A 15376-nucleotide genomic window follows, 5' to 3' on the forward strand; every position below is an offset into this window, starting at 1 on the left:
TCTGTGACAGAAACATGCTCTCAATTTACGAGTCAGGTGCTTCCAGTGATTTCTGCCCTTCTTGTTCCTCCACATCATAAATTCCTCTTTATGCTCACTCATCCCACAGGCGGACCCCTATTCTCTGGCCTGCCTTGTCAGAAAATACACCCCGTGTTGGCATATTGGATGTCGTCCAGGCTGTCATTAGCAGTTACTGAGTCGCGTATACCATGGCGTACACTATGAAAGAGCACTGAATTTAAATAGACAGCAGTGATGGCGCCCCTAGGTGCACATTTGTACTTTTTTACAGGTTTTCTATCGGCACTTTAATTCATTCTTTCTATGGTGTTGACTCTGCAGAGCTCCCACTTACACTGTGTTCATTTCCTCTAAATGCTTCACGTGGAGCCACTGGCTCCCAATTTATGTAATGAAGGTTTAATAGCCAATTGGAACATCCAATATCATTAACAGCCAGTGTTAGTCTCATCCTGAATTTTTTTTTTTTTTTTTTTTTGATACCTAGAGGTGCAAATGTTTGATAGGTGGAATGTGTGATTAGCACCTGCTGTTCAATGTATGTCCTCTCTCCTCTGGAGCAAGAAACCACATTTTACCACTTCTCACGTTTTAGTACAGTGTTTGTTCTTTTTCAGCCTTTGTTAATCAGCATCTCTATGATTTCCTCTTTCACCTCTTCAAAAATCTGTTTTTTAAACCTAAAAACATTTTCAACCTTGTTTTTTTCTCATTATCTAACTCTTTTCTATAAAAATGATTATTCTAGCAAGTACAGGTAGTTATTTTTGGATAACGTTGGGGCACAGTGTGTCTGACACTTCTCACTACCGTCTGCTTGTCATGTTAGGGATGTAGGAGTTGAAATGTATTATACTGGACTTATTATAAGTTCGCAAAAATAAGAGCAGTGTCTAAACGTCTGAAATGGAAATGCAGGAGGGACAAAGCAGCAGAATTAGAGCACAGTCATGTTTGATTTTTTTTGTAAGAAGCAGTGCAGAAAAAGGATCTTCTGTATCTCTGTCATCGTGTGTGTCTTCTGCAAGTTTTATTTATTTATTGCGACATTTACTTGCCTATGTTTGATCTGACGGGAGCCCTCGGTTGTTTTAATTTACTGCGCGCCACTCGTGGTCTTAAAACTGCTAACACATAACACAGAATTAAAATAGAAGTACTTTTTTTTTCTCTTTCTTTTGTAACAATCATGACTAGATGAAGATTATTTCTGACAGCCGCAATAACATGAAAATATAGATGGACGTTATTCAGTTGTTTACCACATTCGGTTCATGCATGGACATGGACGAGATTCCAACAACAATATCAGAGAGGTATAGTCACTCTAACAATCACACTGCAGAAAACAACACCACTCAAAATATGTTTGCTTTTTCCATTATGCCCTCTAATGCATACTGACAGACTCTTCTTATTTGCATTGACATTTACGTGTTTCGCAGTGATTACCAGAGACTGATTGGAAAAGACAGAAAGCATGATTGAGATGGAAATACACTATCAACATAAACAACAAAATTAGCAGGAGAAAACATTAATAAAATTGTTTTCTGGTCTTCGTGTGGAATCCACAATATTTACATAAATACAATCAGCATATTTTTATGGTTGGCTTGAGAATTTCCTTTCGATGTAAGTAGCTATGCATATAATATGAGTATTGCAAGCCTATAAATGCTTCCATAAATGCTCTCTCATAATGACCTCGGGGCAGGTCTGTTCATTGGAGCAGTATCAGTCTTGCGACAAGGATATGTTAGCTGTAATAATGCTTGTCAACATTTCAAGTTTGAAGTGTCTTGACTCCATTTTCATTCAAATAATCTGACATCACTCAGGACCCGGCAGCCTGTCTCTGTGTCTTTTTTTTTTTTTTTTTCCCTCTTCTGGTCACACGATCACCCGGTGGGGAGGTAGGGGGTGTCACTGTGGTAGTTGTAATCTGGACAGACCTTCTGCACCAGCTTGTAGTCGGTGCTGTAGAAGGTGATGAAGATGCAGATGACTTTGAAGGGCTTGGAGCACAGCCAGGACACGTGGCTCTGGGTCTGCTCCTGCGGGCAGCTCTGCGACGGGTCATGGGCACACAGTGAGTTCCTGGTGCCCTTCTCCACCTTCTCGTACTCCACCCTGCAGTTGAACAGCTTGGTGTCTTTGGTCTCCAGAGCTGTCTGCTGCTGCTGCTGCTGGTGATGGTGGTGGTACTGCTGGTGCTGCTGGTGGACCTGGAACTCCACAGCTTTGGTCGGAGGAACAAGTCCCACGGACACGTTGCCCTGACCGGTTGAGTTATGGCGAAAGTAGACGCTGAATGTCCCATTGCCGTGATCCACGATTTTACCAGTGATGAGAAGGTTGAGCTTCACCGTCTTGATGTTAGAATGAAAGTCGCCCCAACCAAACATCTTCTTGAACTTGCCGGTCTTGACGATGGGTCTCCTTTTGGTCCGGGATCGAGGGTCATGGGGGTTTGAAGCGTTGTAAAGCCAGTTCCACTGCTCCTGTTTAGAGAAGGAGTCTGCATCATCATAGTTCAGATCCAGGGAGGTGAAGTTCTCTTTGCCATTAAGTGTCTGGGACAGCAGACGGCTGATGGAGAAGGCCTTGCTGCTTTCAGTCCAGTAGGTCTTCACTTTGGATTTTGAGCTCTCTCTTAAGTCCGAATTTCCTGAACTCGGTGAATCAGCACGGGCAGCCTGGAAGTACAACAACAACATAAAATTGTGAAAATTAGTGAAACTCTTAAGCTGCACAAAACTCAGATAGGTTGATGGTGGCTATACTTTTTTGGAGCATGTATGAATTTTTTCTTGGAATAATAGAGCATGGTGTAAGGATAAAATGTACAAAAATTTCAAGTGTGTCAGACTTATGACTACTGACGTCTGTCCATTTGAATTGGACTGTTCTCGAAGACACCTTTTGATGAGCATGGATAAACAATGTCTTCTAGTAACAAATTCTGTTGTTGAATTTGGAGTAATGGTTTATTTGAATCTATCATATTGTATTTACATAACACCAGCGAAGGTTAAAATGGCATTATAGTTTGCAGAATTGCTTCCAGTTGACATGTTCATATGCCAACGAAATCTTGTTCCAATCCCACAAAAATCGGTGGATATGGCTGAGGCACGTCTACTTTTCAAGCTAGACATTAGAAATGTGTCTTGTAGCAGTCCGACTATTAAAGGGGCTATAAGTAAATTTTCTCTGCCACCGAACATGGTTTCTTGCCCGGGGTGGGTGGTGGTAATTGTCACTTGACATGAGCTTCAGCTTTTGTTGCGTTCACAAGACAAGGAGTTATAATATGCCGTCTGAGCAGAGCTACGTCTTCAGGGCAGCCTGGAGGCTACAGTGAGTGCCTATCTGAAAGTGACGAGACCGCCTGCACTAGCTGGTTAGCTGGTTGGTCACTAAATTCAGTAGGTGTGATCAAGACGACAAATAACAGTGGCGTTGCTTTCCACTACCGGAGCCAGCTCTTGGCTAGTTAAGGAATAAAGTTTGATACTGAACTCGCAACGTTTTTACAAGACTGGTTAGTAAAGAGTTGTTAATGCTAATGCTGGCTATGTAGCAACAGCAAAATTTACAAATAGCTCCTTTAATGTTGGCTTTATTGTGTTGATTTTTGTTAGTTCATTTGCCAGAACGATGATCCTTCCCTACCCTTGACCGTACTGTAGTTGTAGTGCAGGGGTATTGTAGAAAACATAGAATTTAACAAACATTTTCATTAAATGTTATCTGGGTTTTTGTAGAATTGCACAAGGTCAGTGTGTCATTAGTGCAGTGTGGGCATAAGCTCGCTTAGTGTTCCCTCATAATCTGGTGACATCCTTCTAACCTAATCTCCTTGGTGATAGTAAAAAAACACCAAAAAAAACCCCCAACAAACACAGATGATTTATCTGTCCACAAGCATGTCAGCAAACAAACGGTGTTAATGCTGTAACTAAGACTTACAGTGTGTGGAATGTCTCGTGCAGGGCATCCTAATCAAGATTAAGGGTATTCCTGCCATACATCGAGATGAATGAAGCGCTTCTTGGGTGCAGACGTGATGCAACAGCAGACTATTACCTGCTGAATGTGCCCTGAATGGATGATTGATGATTCATTCTGTGTCTCTCCTCTAACAATCACACAGATGAGAGAGCTAAGACTCCCCCGTGCACCCCACAGAGGCTTGTGACAGTGATGTCCAAACCCCGGCCGAGGAACGTGACAGCAGATCTATCTGGTCGAAGCGTTTATATTTCGTACCTGCACGCTGCGATCAATACTCTGAAAATAAGGTCTTCTCTCATTCAGAAAGTTCACTGAATGACATTGTAGTACCGTAGACCAGAGTACAAGAGGAGCTCTCGCTAACTAAAATGTTGCAGGAGTTGTGATCTTCCTCCGACGCCTGCGTTCATTTTATGCACTTGGCTTCAGAGTGGAGGAGTTTGAAAAGATGGCCTCCAGCTGTTTTGAAGAGACCTCGATGATGAATGACCTCATGTGAACGAACCGTTAGTGGCTTTGTGGAGACTTTGGCTTAGTAGCTGTTTCATCTTCCCCCCTCTCTGAATAGAGATAGGCAGCCCGAGCCTTCTTTAAATGCAACATGATACACAGACATTGAAGCCTTTCAAAACCCAGAAAAAAGTTTTGAAACAGCCAGATCTTTGGAGCCAGTTGGTTTTATGAAAGAAAAGGGAAGCTGCGAGACCTTCACAGGGAAATGCGTGTAGTGATGAGGTGAAGAGAAATATGAATTTCAGCAGTTTCCTTGTGCAGTGGGGCAGTTAAACTGTATTAATGAACCCCTCCTTTTGTCTTCCATTGCTGGAAACAAAAGTCTGTCATGTTGCGTCTCTGGTGATGTATGGTAAAAAGATAAAGTGGGTGTGAGGATGAGGGAGGCTTCCTGTTCAGGATTTATTGGCACCATTATAGTCAAACATAAAGCTCCTTAGGAAGTAAAAGTTCAGTGAAATAGTACCTTATAGACTGTCGACCAAGGAGCTATAAAGTAGATTATCACATTATAGTTCAGTCTTTATTTTTTGGGTTTAAGAATATTTCATGTTTGATCATGTTTCAGTTCATTGTTCATTTAATGCTAGAAATTAATAAATTTTATAGCAAAATAAAGCAGCTAAGTTAAGTTGATGGGCTAACATTTTAAATCCACATATTTAAGAGGTTAAATGGTTTTATACGTAGCTATAGTGTAGTTATAAACAGATATATGTGTTTATTAATGCATTGCAATTATTGTTGCATTATAATGTTTTATTAAATGTTAAACTGCTTATTAAAGCTAAATAAGAAGACTTTGAGTTTTACACTTGTTAATGACAAAACATTAAAATAATATTAGATTTTTATACACTTTTTATGTCACAAGGTGAAAATATATGTTACGGAAAAACCTGTGAACTTATGTCCAAATGCAAGAGCAGGATTTGTTTACATGGATTCCTAACACTTGATCCTTTGTGAGTTTAAATGTGATTTCAGTTTAAGATGTTTCCAGTCATTCTAAAAAGGATCAACTGTCACTAAATGACCTTTGACCGCTAATGCAAACTCTAAGCTCCATTTATTTATCGCGAGTTTTTCTATTGTGAGTCATTTAATGACTGTAGTCTCCAGTGATCAAATGAAATATCATTTTCCTAGTGCAGTAATTACTGATGCTTCTCAGTAACTGGGTTTCAGTCTCAACGGAGTCCTGAAACCAGATCAAGGGATATTAGGAAACTGCTTTGAGCTGGTTTAAGTGACTGTCAGGCTGATAAGTGGCAGTGTGTGTCTGTGGATACAGCGTTTCGAAGTGTAAATGTGAAGAACATTTTCTAAACAGTGCAGATCCAAGCGGGTTTACGAGTCAGGTGGTTCAAGTTTTATCATTTTGTCAACCAGGAAATTAGATTGCCTACAACATTATGTTTTGAAAAGCACTATAATTTTCTGCAACTTCATGTGATGAATAATTTTGTAAGAGGAGGTGTCACTGGAATCAATTTTTCCGAGGGGATTTCTTCACTATTTTTTTCCAAGATTATCAAAATTACACAGCACATCTGAAGTGCGTGCCCAGTCATCGTCAGACCTAATTCCTTGTTGTGGAAACTCGCTCTGTTGTCACTGGCGTTATGTATGGTCCCCAAACTGTGACATGCAATTAGCTTTCATCTAAAGCACCTGACAGTCTCTGGATCAGAGCACTCGGAGGCACATTCACAGAGACCCCACTTCACGGATTAGAGCCCAACCTGTAATCCAGCCCGGGGAGATTAGGCAGATCAGAGGCAGTCCTGACTAAAGCAACGTTTATATCCAGAACACCCCGACTGACTGCACCAACACTCGGAGGGCCAAGATTTACCTCTTGCTGGCTTCAAAAACATGCAAGTGAAGCACAAAGAGAGAGTGTGAGTGTTAGATGCATGAATGTGTCTGGAGGAGATACTGCAGAGAGAGAGAGGTAGAGAGCTGCCGGATAAAGGACAGGGGAAAAAAACAAACATGGAAACGTAAAGGTCAACAGTCACACTTTGATAACTTTGGGTTTAACAGATATTGGTTTGTCAATAGTGGATTTTATTAAATATCAAATAAGGGACAAACAATATTGTCCATGGCTAAAGGTGAAATTTATTTTGCATATAATTGGCTGTCTTTAATTAAAAAATTTATTTTCTGACTTTCTTTTTTTAAAGCAGTTTCCCTCAACCTTTTGGTCCAGAAATTTCCTTAAAACTACTACTTGCTAATATTTGTCATAGATTAGGGTTATGTCTATGAATTGTGAGCGGTTCAACAGAAGAGCGAATTTCTGGTGACCAGAGAAGATACAATGATCCAGTATTTCACCAGAAGAAAGCAAAGACTAGAGAAAATGTGAAAAAATGAATTACAATTTTCTCATTAATAATCTTGCAACCCCCCAGTTGCATGTTGTGACCCACCCTCCCTACTGTCTGGTTGGGAACCACTACCTTAAGGAATCTTGCCAGTGGTTTCACTGCATTTACTATAAATCATGAATACTTTGTAAAATATCAGCAATAATGTAAAAGCCAGGAAAAAGATTAGCACACTGAACAGAGAGCTCTCAATATATTTTAACAGAACACTATTTTGATATGAGATCTCTAACGTCATTTAGAGCTTAAAACGATTGGTCAATTGACCATAAAATAATAACATGAAGCTATTTTGATAATCAGTTAATTGTTAAAATCATATGTCAAGCTTTTCTTTGTACTATGTGATAGTAACGTAAATTTTTAGGATTTAGGATTGTTGGTTGGACAGAGCAATTCATTTGAGGTTGTCAACTTGAACTTTCAGACAATATAATGTAATTTTTATGTCATAGACCAAATGTATTAATTGACAAAAAAAAAAGAAGTCTGCCAATTATTCAATAATGGAAATGGTTGTTAGGTGTAGTCCTAATTTATACATAAATATACATAATCACTCATGTGCTTCTGACCTACATAATTAAAAGTCAGTGTTGCTGACTAAAACTGTCACTCCTTAAGGGGACATAGTAACATCATATTTACACTTAAAAGAGAAACAATTTAGAAAAAAAAAAGTAGAAGTGACATGTAGAATCTACTACATCATTAAAAAAAATCAGTAAAACACAAGTCATACATTATCCAACAAAGAAAAAAAAATGATGGAAGCTACAACAAAGAAAAAAAGGGAAAAAAATAGCACTTATTTAAAATGGTATGAATTGAAAAAGTACAAACTAGCAGTTAAAACATTAAAATGACCTGCAATGTTTCACTGGGTGACATGTTCCAATACCACGAACATGGGCACTAGTTTATTTTGAATCAGTCCCACATACATTTTCCTGCAGCTGTAAATACTCAGTTGTGCACCAAATGTGTATTAATCCGCAGCTGAAAATAGTTCTGAACAAATGCAGTACTTTCTCCTTTTCGAGTTACAGTTGCTAACAACTACATCACCCAGGTGTTTTAGTAAATTATTTAGCCTTTTTTTTTTTTGGTTTGCAAAAAAAAAAAAGTACGTATTTTGAGCTATTCTTAAAGATTTACATCTTCAGTGGGAACCAGTGAACTTGGGGCTAAGACCCATATACACGGACAAGTTTTGAACCCAGTCGCTGCCAATTCAGAAATCTAAAACTGAAAATCAACAGGAAAAATATCAAATGTCTAGTTCAGGCGCTAAAATATAAGTCCTTAAAAGAGCTGCTGAACCCTGAGAACGCATTTTCTAAATCATCTTACAATGAGTGAGTTTCTATATGAACAGACCATTTCTGCCAAAGTTTGAACAATTTGGGTTAAAACACAGAAGAGATTTTATGTTTTTGCTGTTTTTTCTGAGCCATTCTCACTGGTGTAAGATGGGCAGGACTCGTTCAGAAAAAATGTGACGTCAAATACTTCATCAGTCAGGATTTAGCAACATTTGAATGGAAACATAATGACAGTTGTTGGGTTGTTTGCTCATGTCCACTGTCAGTCAAATCATGAGTTTTGTATTTTAAACTCTTAATAAATAATAAGTACATGTAAGGAAATAAATATTAAATAAATATTTCATGTTATGGAAGAAGAAATGCTTTCTAAAACGGAAAGAAAAATAAAGAAACAAAATAAATAAATACTATGAATTGAAACCGTACTTCCAGGGGCTTTAAAGATATTCCATAAAAGTAAAATATATTTGTTACCAGCAGCCTGGACTCCAGTGATTTAGTATTGCACCTCCATATAAGTTTGGCAGAGGCTGAGATATCCCGATATTTAATCCCTAGTGTCGGTGTAGACAATATTTTCGGAAAAAAACAAACAAAAACATCTTTTTGTTCGACCATAACTATCTCACTTTCAAACTCCATGCATACAGTTTGTAACACAGACCTCTGTGTGTGTGCCAGAACAACTGGTGTCTCACCTGCTTACACAAAGTCATATCGGTCGAAGCCTTTTGTGCAGCAGTATTAAAGATGTAATTTATGATGTATATTAACTATAGTTGAAGATGTGAAAGATATTCAAACGTAGCTTCTGGTCATATTAAGAGGCTTTCATTTCACACCTCAGAGTTTCTCCAACTTTTCGACCTGCAGTTTGTTAAGCAGGAGTCCCCCCCCCACCACCACCACCACCCCCCACCCCTTAAAAACCTCATTTAACTGTTTGTTAATATTGTTCCCAGGTTCGGTTTACGAGGCCGAATCCCTCGGCAAGATAACACAAACAGCATCAGTATGCAGAAGTCCTTTAGGAAACGACTCACAGATTGCCAGATGCAGCATATAGGCAGGCTGTTGGAGAAACCTAAATGCTATCTACTCTTGGCGAGACTGTGATAAGGCGCAGGCGTCGGCTCTTTGAAACAGGAAGATAAACAACCCCGGCTTCCCTCGGGAGCTCGGAGGATATTCTATGGGCTGGACCTCCAAACAGCCAACAAATTCCACCTTTAATAGAACCACCGGAGGAGCCAGATGACTCGGCGCTGGGCTGTACACAAAACCTTGCGAGGAAGAATGAAAGTGTGTGTCAGTTTTCATTTACTTGAATGCTGCAGCTGCTGTGACTTGTGTGTGGGGAGGATTTGTGAATGCGACACTTCTAGTTTAACAGAGTTGGAATGGAGAGGGACTGGGCTGATAGCAGATTTGGGCTGCCACTTTGCAGTCTTGATTGCATACTGTGTGCTCAGAGTTCAGCTGCAACATTCAGGAATTAACAGAGTTGTTTTTCTTTAATAGTTTTTGTGCATAAATGCTGCACTGTAAATATTTTGAAAAGAAGAGGAGAGTTCTGTGGATTTATTTAGTTTTAATATTTTAGGTATTAAACTGATGCTCTTATCCAGAGAGGCTTAAAGTGTGAGGGGCTGTTAGAGCTTGGATCAAGGACATGTGGCTGTTATGGGATCAAACCTGTGACCTTTGGGCGATGAAACAGTCACTAACCTCTGGCTTCATCTCACAGTAAAAGCTTATTTTAATCTAATTTGTGACTTTCGGACGGCATGAATTGAAAAAAAAAAGCTATCTATCATGGGACTTTCAACAAGAAGAGTTCAAGAAGCAAAACAAAATGTGTTGGTTTATTAAATATCATCTTTAATCGAGAGCCACGTTTCCTTTCGACAGGGAGGCTGATGCTGTCCTTCAGAGCGTCTTCTGACTGAGCACTTGGGATATGATTGTCGTCATAGTCATTTACAGAGAATTTAAGTTGTTTCGCCTTGTGAGGTCCCCCTGTAGTCGAGCTGATGGATCAACTAAGGGCATTTGACACCCACTAAGAGTTTAGGTCTATATTCTCCCAGTGATATCAAAGTGTTACCTGAGGGGGGTCAGAGATGATGACAAATCAAAAAGTGTGTCAAGACATCACAGGCAGCTGTGGATGGAGCCGAGTCCTATCACTGCAGCACCACTTTGAGAGGCCAGGGCACAATTATTACCATGACTTCTGAGGAGGATAAATACTGTGCACGGACAGACTGCAGGATATTAGAGCGGGGCAGTTTGAAGAAGAAGGAGGAGGAGGAGGGAAAAAAAACCCCTAGCCACCAGTTTTCCAACTTACCCAGAGGAAAAATGCATAATCATATTATTTCACACACGACTTGGTTCAAAGGCGGCCAAAATAAGTTTGTGAGGTTCCCATGGGTCTGTCAATCTGTTGAAGGAGCTGCAGGCGAAAGCTTAGGATGCACCGAGTACGAAACAATTATGATCATCCCATTAAAGCATAGCGAAGCAATTTGGCAGCCCAGTCTGGAAAAAAAAACATTCCCATCAAGTGATGCTATGAGATCAGCTCGCACTGCCATCATGCTATTGTACATACGACTCACATATTTAATCATGAATGTTTGTCTCTATATTGTGACAATAGGGGAAAACATGTTAGTTAATGTTATTGCTTCTAAAATCGAAGAATCCTTGTGTCCCTTCAAAGCAGGAAGGGCTTCGTAAAGTAAAAGAAAAGGGGGTGGGGGGTGGGGGGGGGGGGGGGGGGGGGGGGGGGGTGAAATGATTAGTGTGCTTAGTCAGCTGTGAAATTGAGTTTATGGTTTTCGAGACGGTGAATTCAATTCGATAATGGGTATTAAGTTGTAGAGAATAATTAATAGTAATTGACTTCTTTCCATCACTATGCAAATTAAACACAGATAACACCACGGGAGCTTTTTAAGGCCAGTCAAGTTTGTAGGGATTAAGTTTATGGAATTTTTGTTGGAGAGAGGAGTGGCTCCTGCTCGGCTTTGATTGCTTTGTTGACAGATTTATCAGTGGGTGAGGGGTTACTGTCTTTCAGAGGATTAAAGGAATTGGGTTGTCACAAACTGTCAAGGCATTGAGTTAGGAGCATTCTGGTGTGTTTGTCATAATGGGCTCAGGCTGTTCTCCACCGTACTGTCAAATACATTCTTATTGAAGCGCATCTGTAAACGGGAGAAAGGAGGGGAAAATGCAAAGGAAGGACTGAATTGATAGTGCTGAGGGAGAAATATCCAGCGGGTCTGTGTGCAGGTGGATTTGTCAAGATGCACATTTGAATTTGGAAAGCTTGCGTTCACACTGACATTCGTTAATTCATGAAGAAATTAATGAGTCATTGCATGGAGCAGTTAGAAATCTGGCTTGGGGGTGTTAAATTTATCATCACAGGTATCAAATTTTCGAAAAAACAATGTAAAAACATGCCTTTAACTCTACTACATCAGGTAAAATGACCTGGAGAAAGGAAGAAAACAGCGAAATGACATTATGCTGAACATATTTGTAGATTTTCACATCATCAGAAACAAACTTGATCTTGAAATGATACATTTCTTGCTTTTACACCATGAGGTCTTTGCACTGCCTGAAACTCTCTTGTCTAAAACGTCTCTTTGTGGACAGCCCTTCATGTTCCTGCTACCAGATGAGCGCAAACATCAATCACAGAAATCGTGGAAATATTAGAAGACATGAAAATAAAATAAAAAAAAGGTCAAATCAAAATGACATTTAACTCACCAGTGAGATAACTGACAGCAGCACAGCGGCAGCCCACAGACATGTGGTCTTCATGCCTCTTTGTTGAACGTCTCCCCTCATGTCAAACTGTCCTTGATCTTCTCAGCCGCAAAAAGAAATCTCCTCCTGACTGAACCGGTATCAGCTGCCGAACTTGAGGAGAAATAAAGAGTGAGGAAGGTGGTCCTGGGGCGAGACAGCAGAGATGAATCTTCTCAGGCTCATTCAGGAGGGTCAGATGTCTGATGTTAAAACGGTTCAAGTGACTAACTGGGGTGTTCTTGGAGGCAGTGGAAGCGCTGTGGTGAGAACGGAGGTGTTTGTAGATCTGAGTGTCAGTGTGGAGGAATGTTTTATATAGTGCGCTCTGAGGTTCAGAGAGAGAGAGAGAGAGAGAGAGTGGGGGAGAAGAGGGAGGGATGGAGAGAGAAATGGAGTGGGTGAGGAAGGGGGGAGGGAGACAGGAGAAAGGGGGGAGCAGGGAAGGAGGTTCACATTATAGACTTTTTATAGGCAACTTTTCCTTTAACGTCGTCAGGGGCTGACATCTAGTGGCCGTCGGCTGCAGTGGCTTTTCTTTTTCTCTGCATCACTTTCTCTCCATCAGGAGGCTCAGTCAGATTCATGCAGAAAATTTAGATTTGCGTCGACTGTAGTGTGTTCAAGTGTTAAAAAAACTGTCAATCATATCAATCAGAGTCAATCAATACTTATTACTCAACAGTCCAAACTTGTGGAGATAAGTGAAATTACAACATTTTAAAGTTATTTATTTTGGTTTAATGCCTAATAACAGAACATATTCGACTTTTTTAAAAGTGTGATTTTTTTTTATCAAACAAACAAAAATAAGCTACTTATTGTTTTTAAAACTATAAATACATTTGCCAGACAGTGAGATACAAGTTTAGTTCACTTTATGTCTAATGTAATGTTTTCTGTATGCTGTGCTCCAATCAGGTATTAAGCCTTTGATAATAGCATCAATAACAGGATATAATCATAATAAGATTTTAATAGTAATATTATATCAGTAATAGCTTATCGTGTTTATGAATGACTCATTACTAATAACATGGAAACGAGTGACCTGAAATCACAAAGTTTTAAAGGTTATTTAGGTTTTTATGCCAAATACAACAACAAATCTAATAGATCTGTCTTTTTCTGTCAAAATCAGATTCAAAGTTTTTTTTGCTATGCAAACAAAAAATAAACTGCTTTAATAATATCCTTGAAATATAAAGACATATTTTGCTTATTGTTTGTTGTTTTTTCTTAAAGAACAGGAAAAAAACTAGGTCTGCAGACCTTCACTGAACAGATAAAACAGGTTTTTAGTTGGTAAACAAACATCAAGTCCAATCACTAACTGACAAACATCCCTTAAAAGAGTGATTTAGTGTTTCACTCACACAAAGGTTGGGACTTTAAGAGACGGACAAAAAAAGAATAATCAAGATTGAAACAGCAGAAGCGGATACATCCTGACTTTTAAGCGGCAGCGTGGGTCAAACTCCAGAACCATTAGATCCAATAAAACAACAAGATAGCATCTTTCATCGGACCCTTCCTGTCTGCAAAATGCCCTCGTCTTTCAAACTTCATGGCTTCGTAACACAGACGTCAGTTTAAAATCTTAAAAGGCTTCAGTCCCAAACAGCGATTAATCAAGTGATGTCACTTTGGAGTAGTACAGTGACTTGTAAACTGACAGTAGTGCCCCTTTAAAACAGCTTCAAAACTACTTCATCATCTCATGAGTTCCACAGACACATCTTCATTTCGAATCTAAATCCAAAAACCTCTCAATTTAGTTCGTCAAATTAATCTTAATTTATAACCATAGTGGAATTTTTCTGAAAGAAACCTTAAAGGGCAGGTTCACAATTTAATGTAAAAACAACAAGTCCAATGTGAAACTGTTTTGTTCCTCTGGTTCATACTGGTCAACAAAACATTGCATACTAGCACATTACTGATGGAAGAGTCTTCGTCCTGAAGCTAAAATCAAATCAAGTGTGTATCTTTCACAGTTATAGGCTTCTTAGTGCAAATTTTCTTCCAGTGTTTCTGTGCTGAGCTGCAGTGGAAGGATACCAACACAAAGAGGGAATCTGGTTCTAAAAACACAGGAACTTGGAGGATCCCCAGTTGATTTGATTAACTCAGGCTGCTGAGGCCTCATTTCAGCTTCAGATAAACCTCTGAACATATTTCTGCACAGAACGAGGACTGTGGATTCTGTCATTTACATTGCAAGTGTATAAGAAAGAGATTGTTGTGATTTGGAACTATATTAATAACAGCTGACTTGACTTGATCTGTGAATGTCCAGTAGGAATGATTACAACAAGCAAAACCAAAAGATAAGCATCTGACTATTGTTTTTAAACTGACTTTAAAATTGTGGACCCAGTCTTTAAATGGTTAAAGCCCCTGACTGGCCCTGTAAGAGCAGACTGTGCTGCTTGTAGAGATTCACTTGGGTGTTTTGATTAAGTTGATTTAGTTGTTTTTCTCCTTTAAGTGACTTTTTGTTACTGTTCCATCTTTAAGTATAAATTCAGCGATATTCCATCTTTATTATTGTTAACAAAGCTCATGAAAAGACCAAAACCTGTAATGAATTGATTCTGCTAACACAGTATGATGTTTGTATCCAAAGCCTTATAAACTTCATATTTACTCCTCTGTGCCACAGAGCGCCACTGTTGCCCAAACACTGTTAAAACACGTAACTGTCCTGCTGATTATATGTAGGACACTTACTAGCTTACAACTAATGTGTATTAATCCGCAGCTGAAAATAGTCCCAAATAAATTTAATTTTTCCTCCTGTTTGAGTAACTTTGGCTAAAAACTACAGTGTCCAGCAGTTTCAGAGAATTACTCAACATTAAAGAAACAATATATGTGACCAATTTTTACAGATTTATGTTTTCATTAAGAACAAATGGACTTTGGGCTGAGAGCCACAGACAGGATAGGGAAAATATTGGCTGTTATTATCTGATTGCAGTTATATTGGTGCTTATTGTGTTAACTAAGAAGATTAAGGTATTTCAGAAAGTGTCATCGTTAGCTAGTTTGTCCACCAGACGGCGCTAACAGGTTTATTTTTTAGCCGTACTATATCTTGGTCACAATTCCTGAAGAACAAATCTAATCAAGACTGTTTACATTTAAAAAAAAAAAGACTAGTGGTCGATGTATTTTGGGGATTTTTTAGTAATGCTCAATTTTATGTGTCAGTGTATTCCAATTTATTTTAGAAGTTTCCTGTAAAAAACATATCAT

At 39.1% G+C, this 15376-nt stretch overlaps 1 protein-coding gene across 1 annotated transcript; it reads right to left on the bottom strand.

The window, feature by feature from the left end:
* Positions 1 to 1034: 1034 nt before the first annotated feature.
* On the bottom strand, positions 1035 to 12405 carry LOC139613611 (neurexophilin-1). The gene is made up of 2 exons (XM_071470404.1): positions 12077 to 12405; positions 1035 to 2723 (listed from the first exon to the last, which is right to left on the bottom strand). The coding sequence occupies exons 1-2, from the start codon at positions 12155 to 12157 to the stop codon at positions 1926 to 1928; spliced, it is 879 nt and encodes a 292-aa protein (XP_071326505.1). The 5' UTR covers positions 12158 to 12405; the 3' UTR covers positions 1035 to 1925.
* Positions 12406 to 15376: the final 2971 nt, after the last annotated feature.

The sequence above is a fragment of the Trachinotus anak genome, unplaced genomic scaffold (genome assembly GCF_046630095.1).
Source record: "Trachinotus anak isolate AG129_WGS33_773 ecotype Australia unplaced genomic scaffold, CSIRO_AGI_Tana_v1 ptg000032l, whole genome shotgun sequence".
Classification (NCBI taxonomy): domain Eukaryota; kingdom Metazoa; phylum Chordata; class Actinopteri; order Carangiformes; family Carangidae; genus Trachinotus; species Trachinotus anak.

Excerpts from the sequence above, each read along its gene's own strand:
- LOC139613611 (XM_071470404.1), bottom strand. The coding sequence starts at position 12,157 with ATGAGGGGAGACGTTCAACAAAGAGGCATGAAGACCACATGTCTGTGG. Across the intron at positions 2,724-12,076 it reads TGCTGTCAGTTATCTCACTG|GCTGCCCGTGCTGATTCACC; the intron begins GTGAGTTAAATG and ends TTGTACTTCCAG.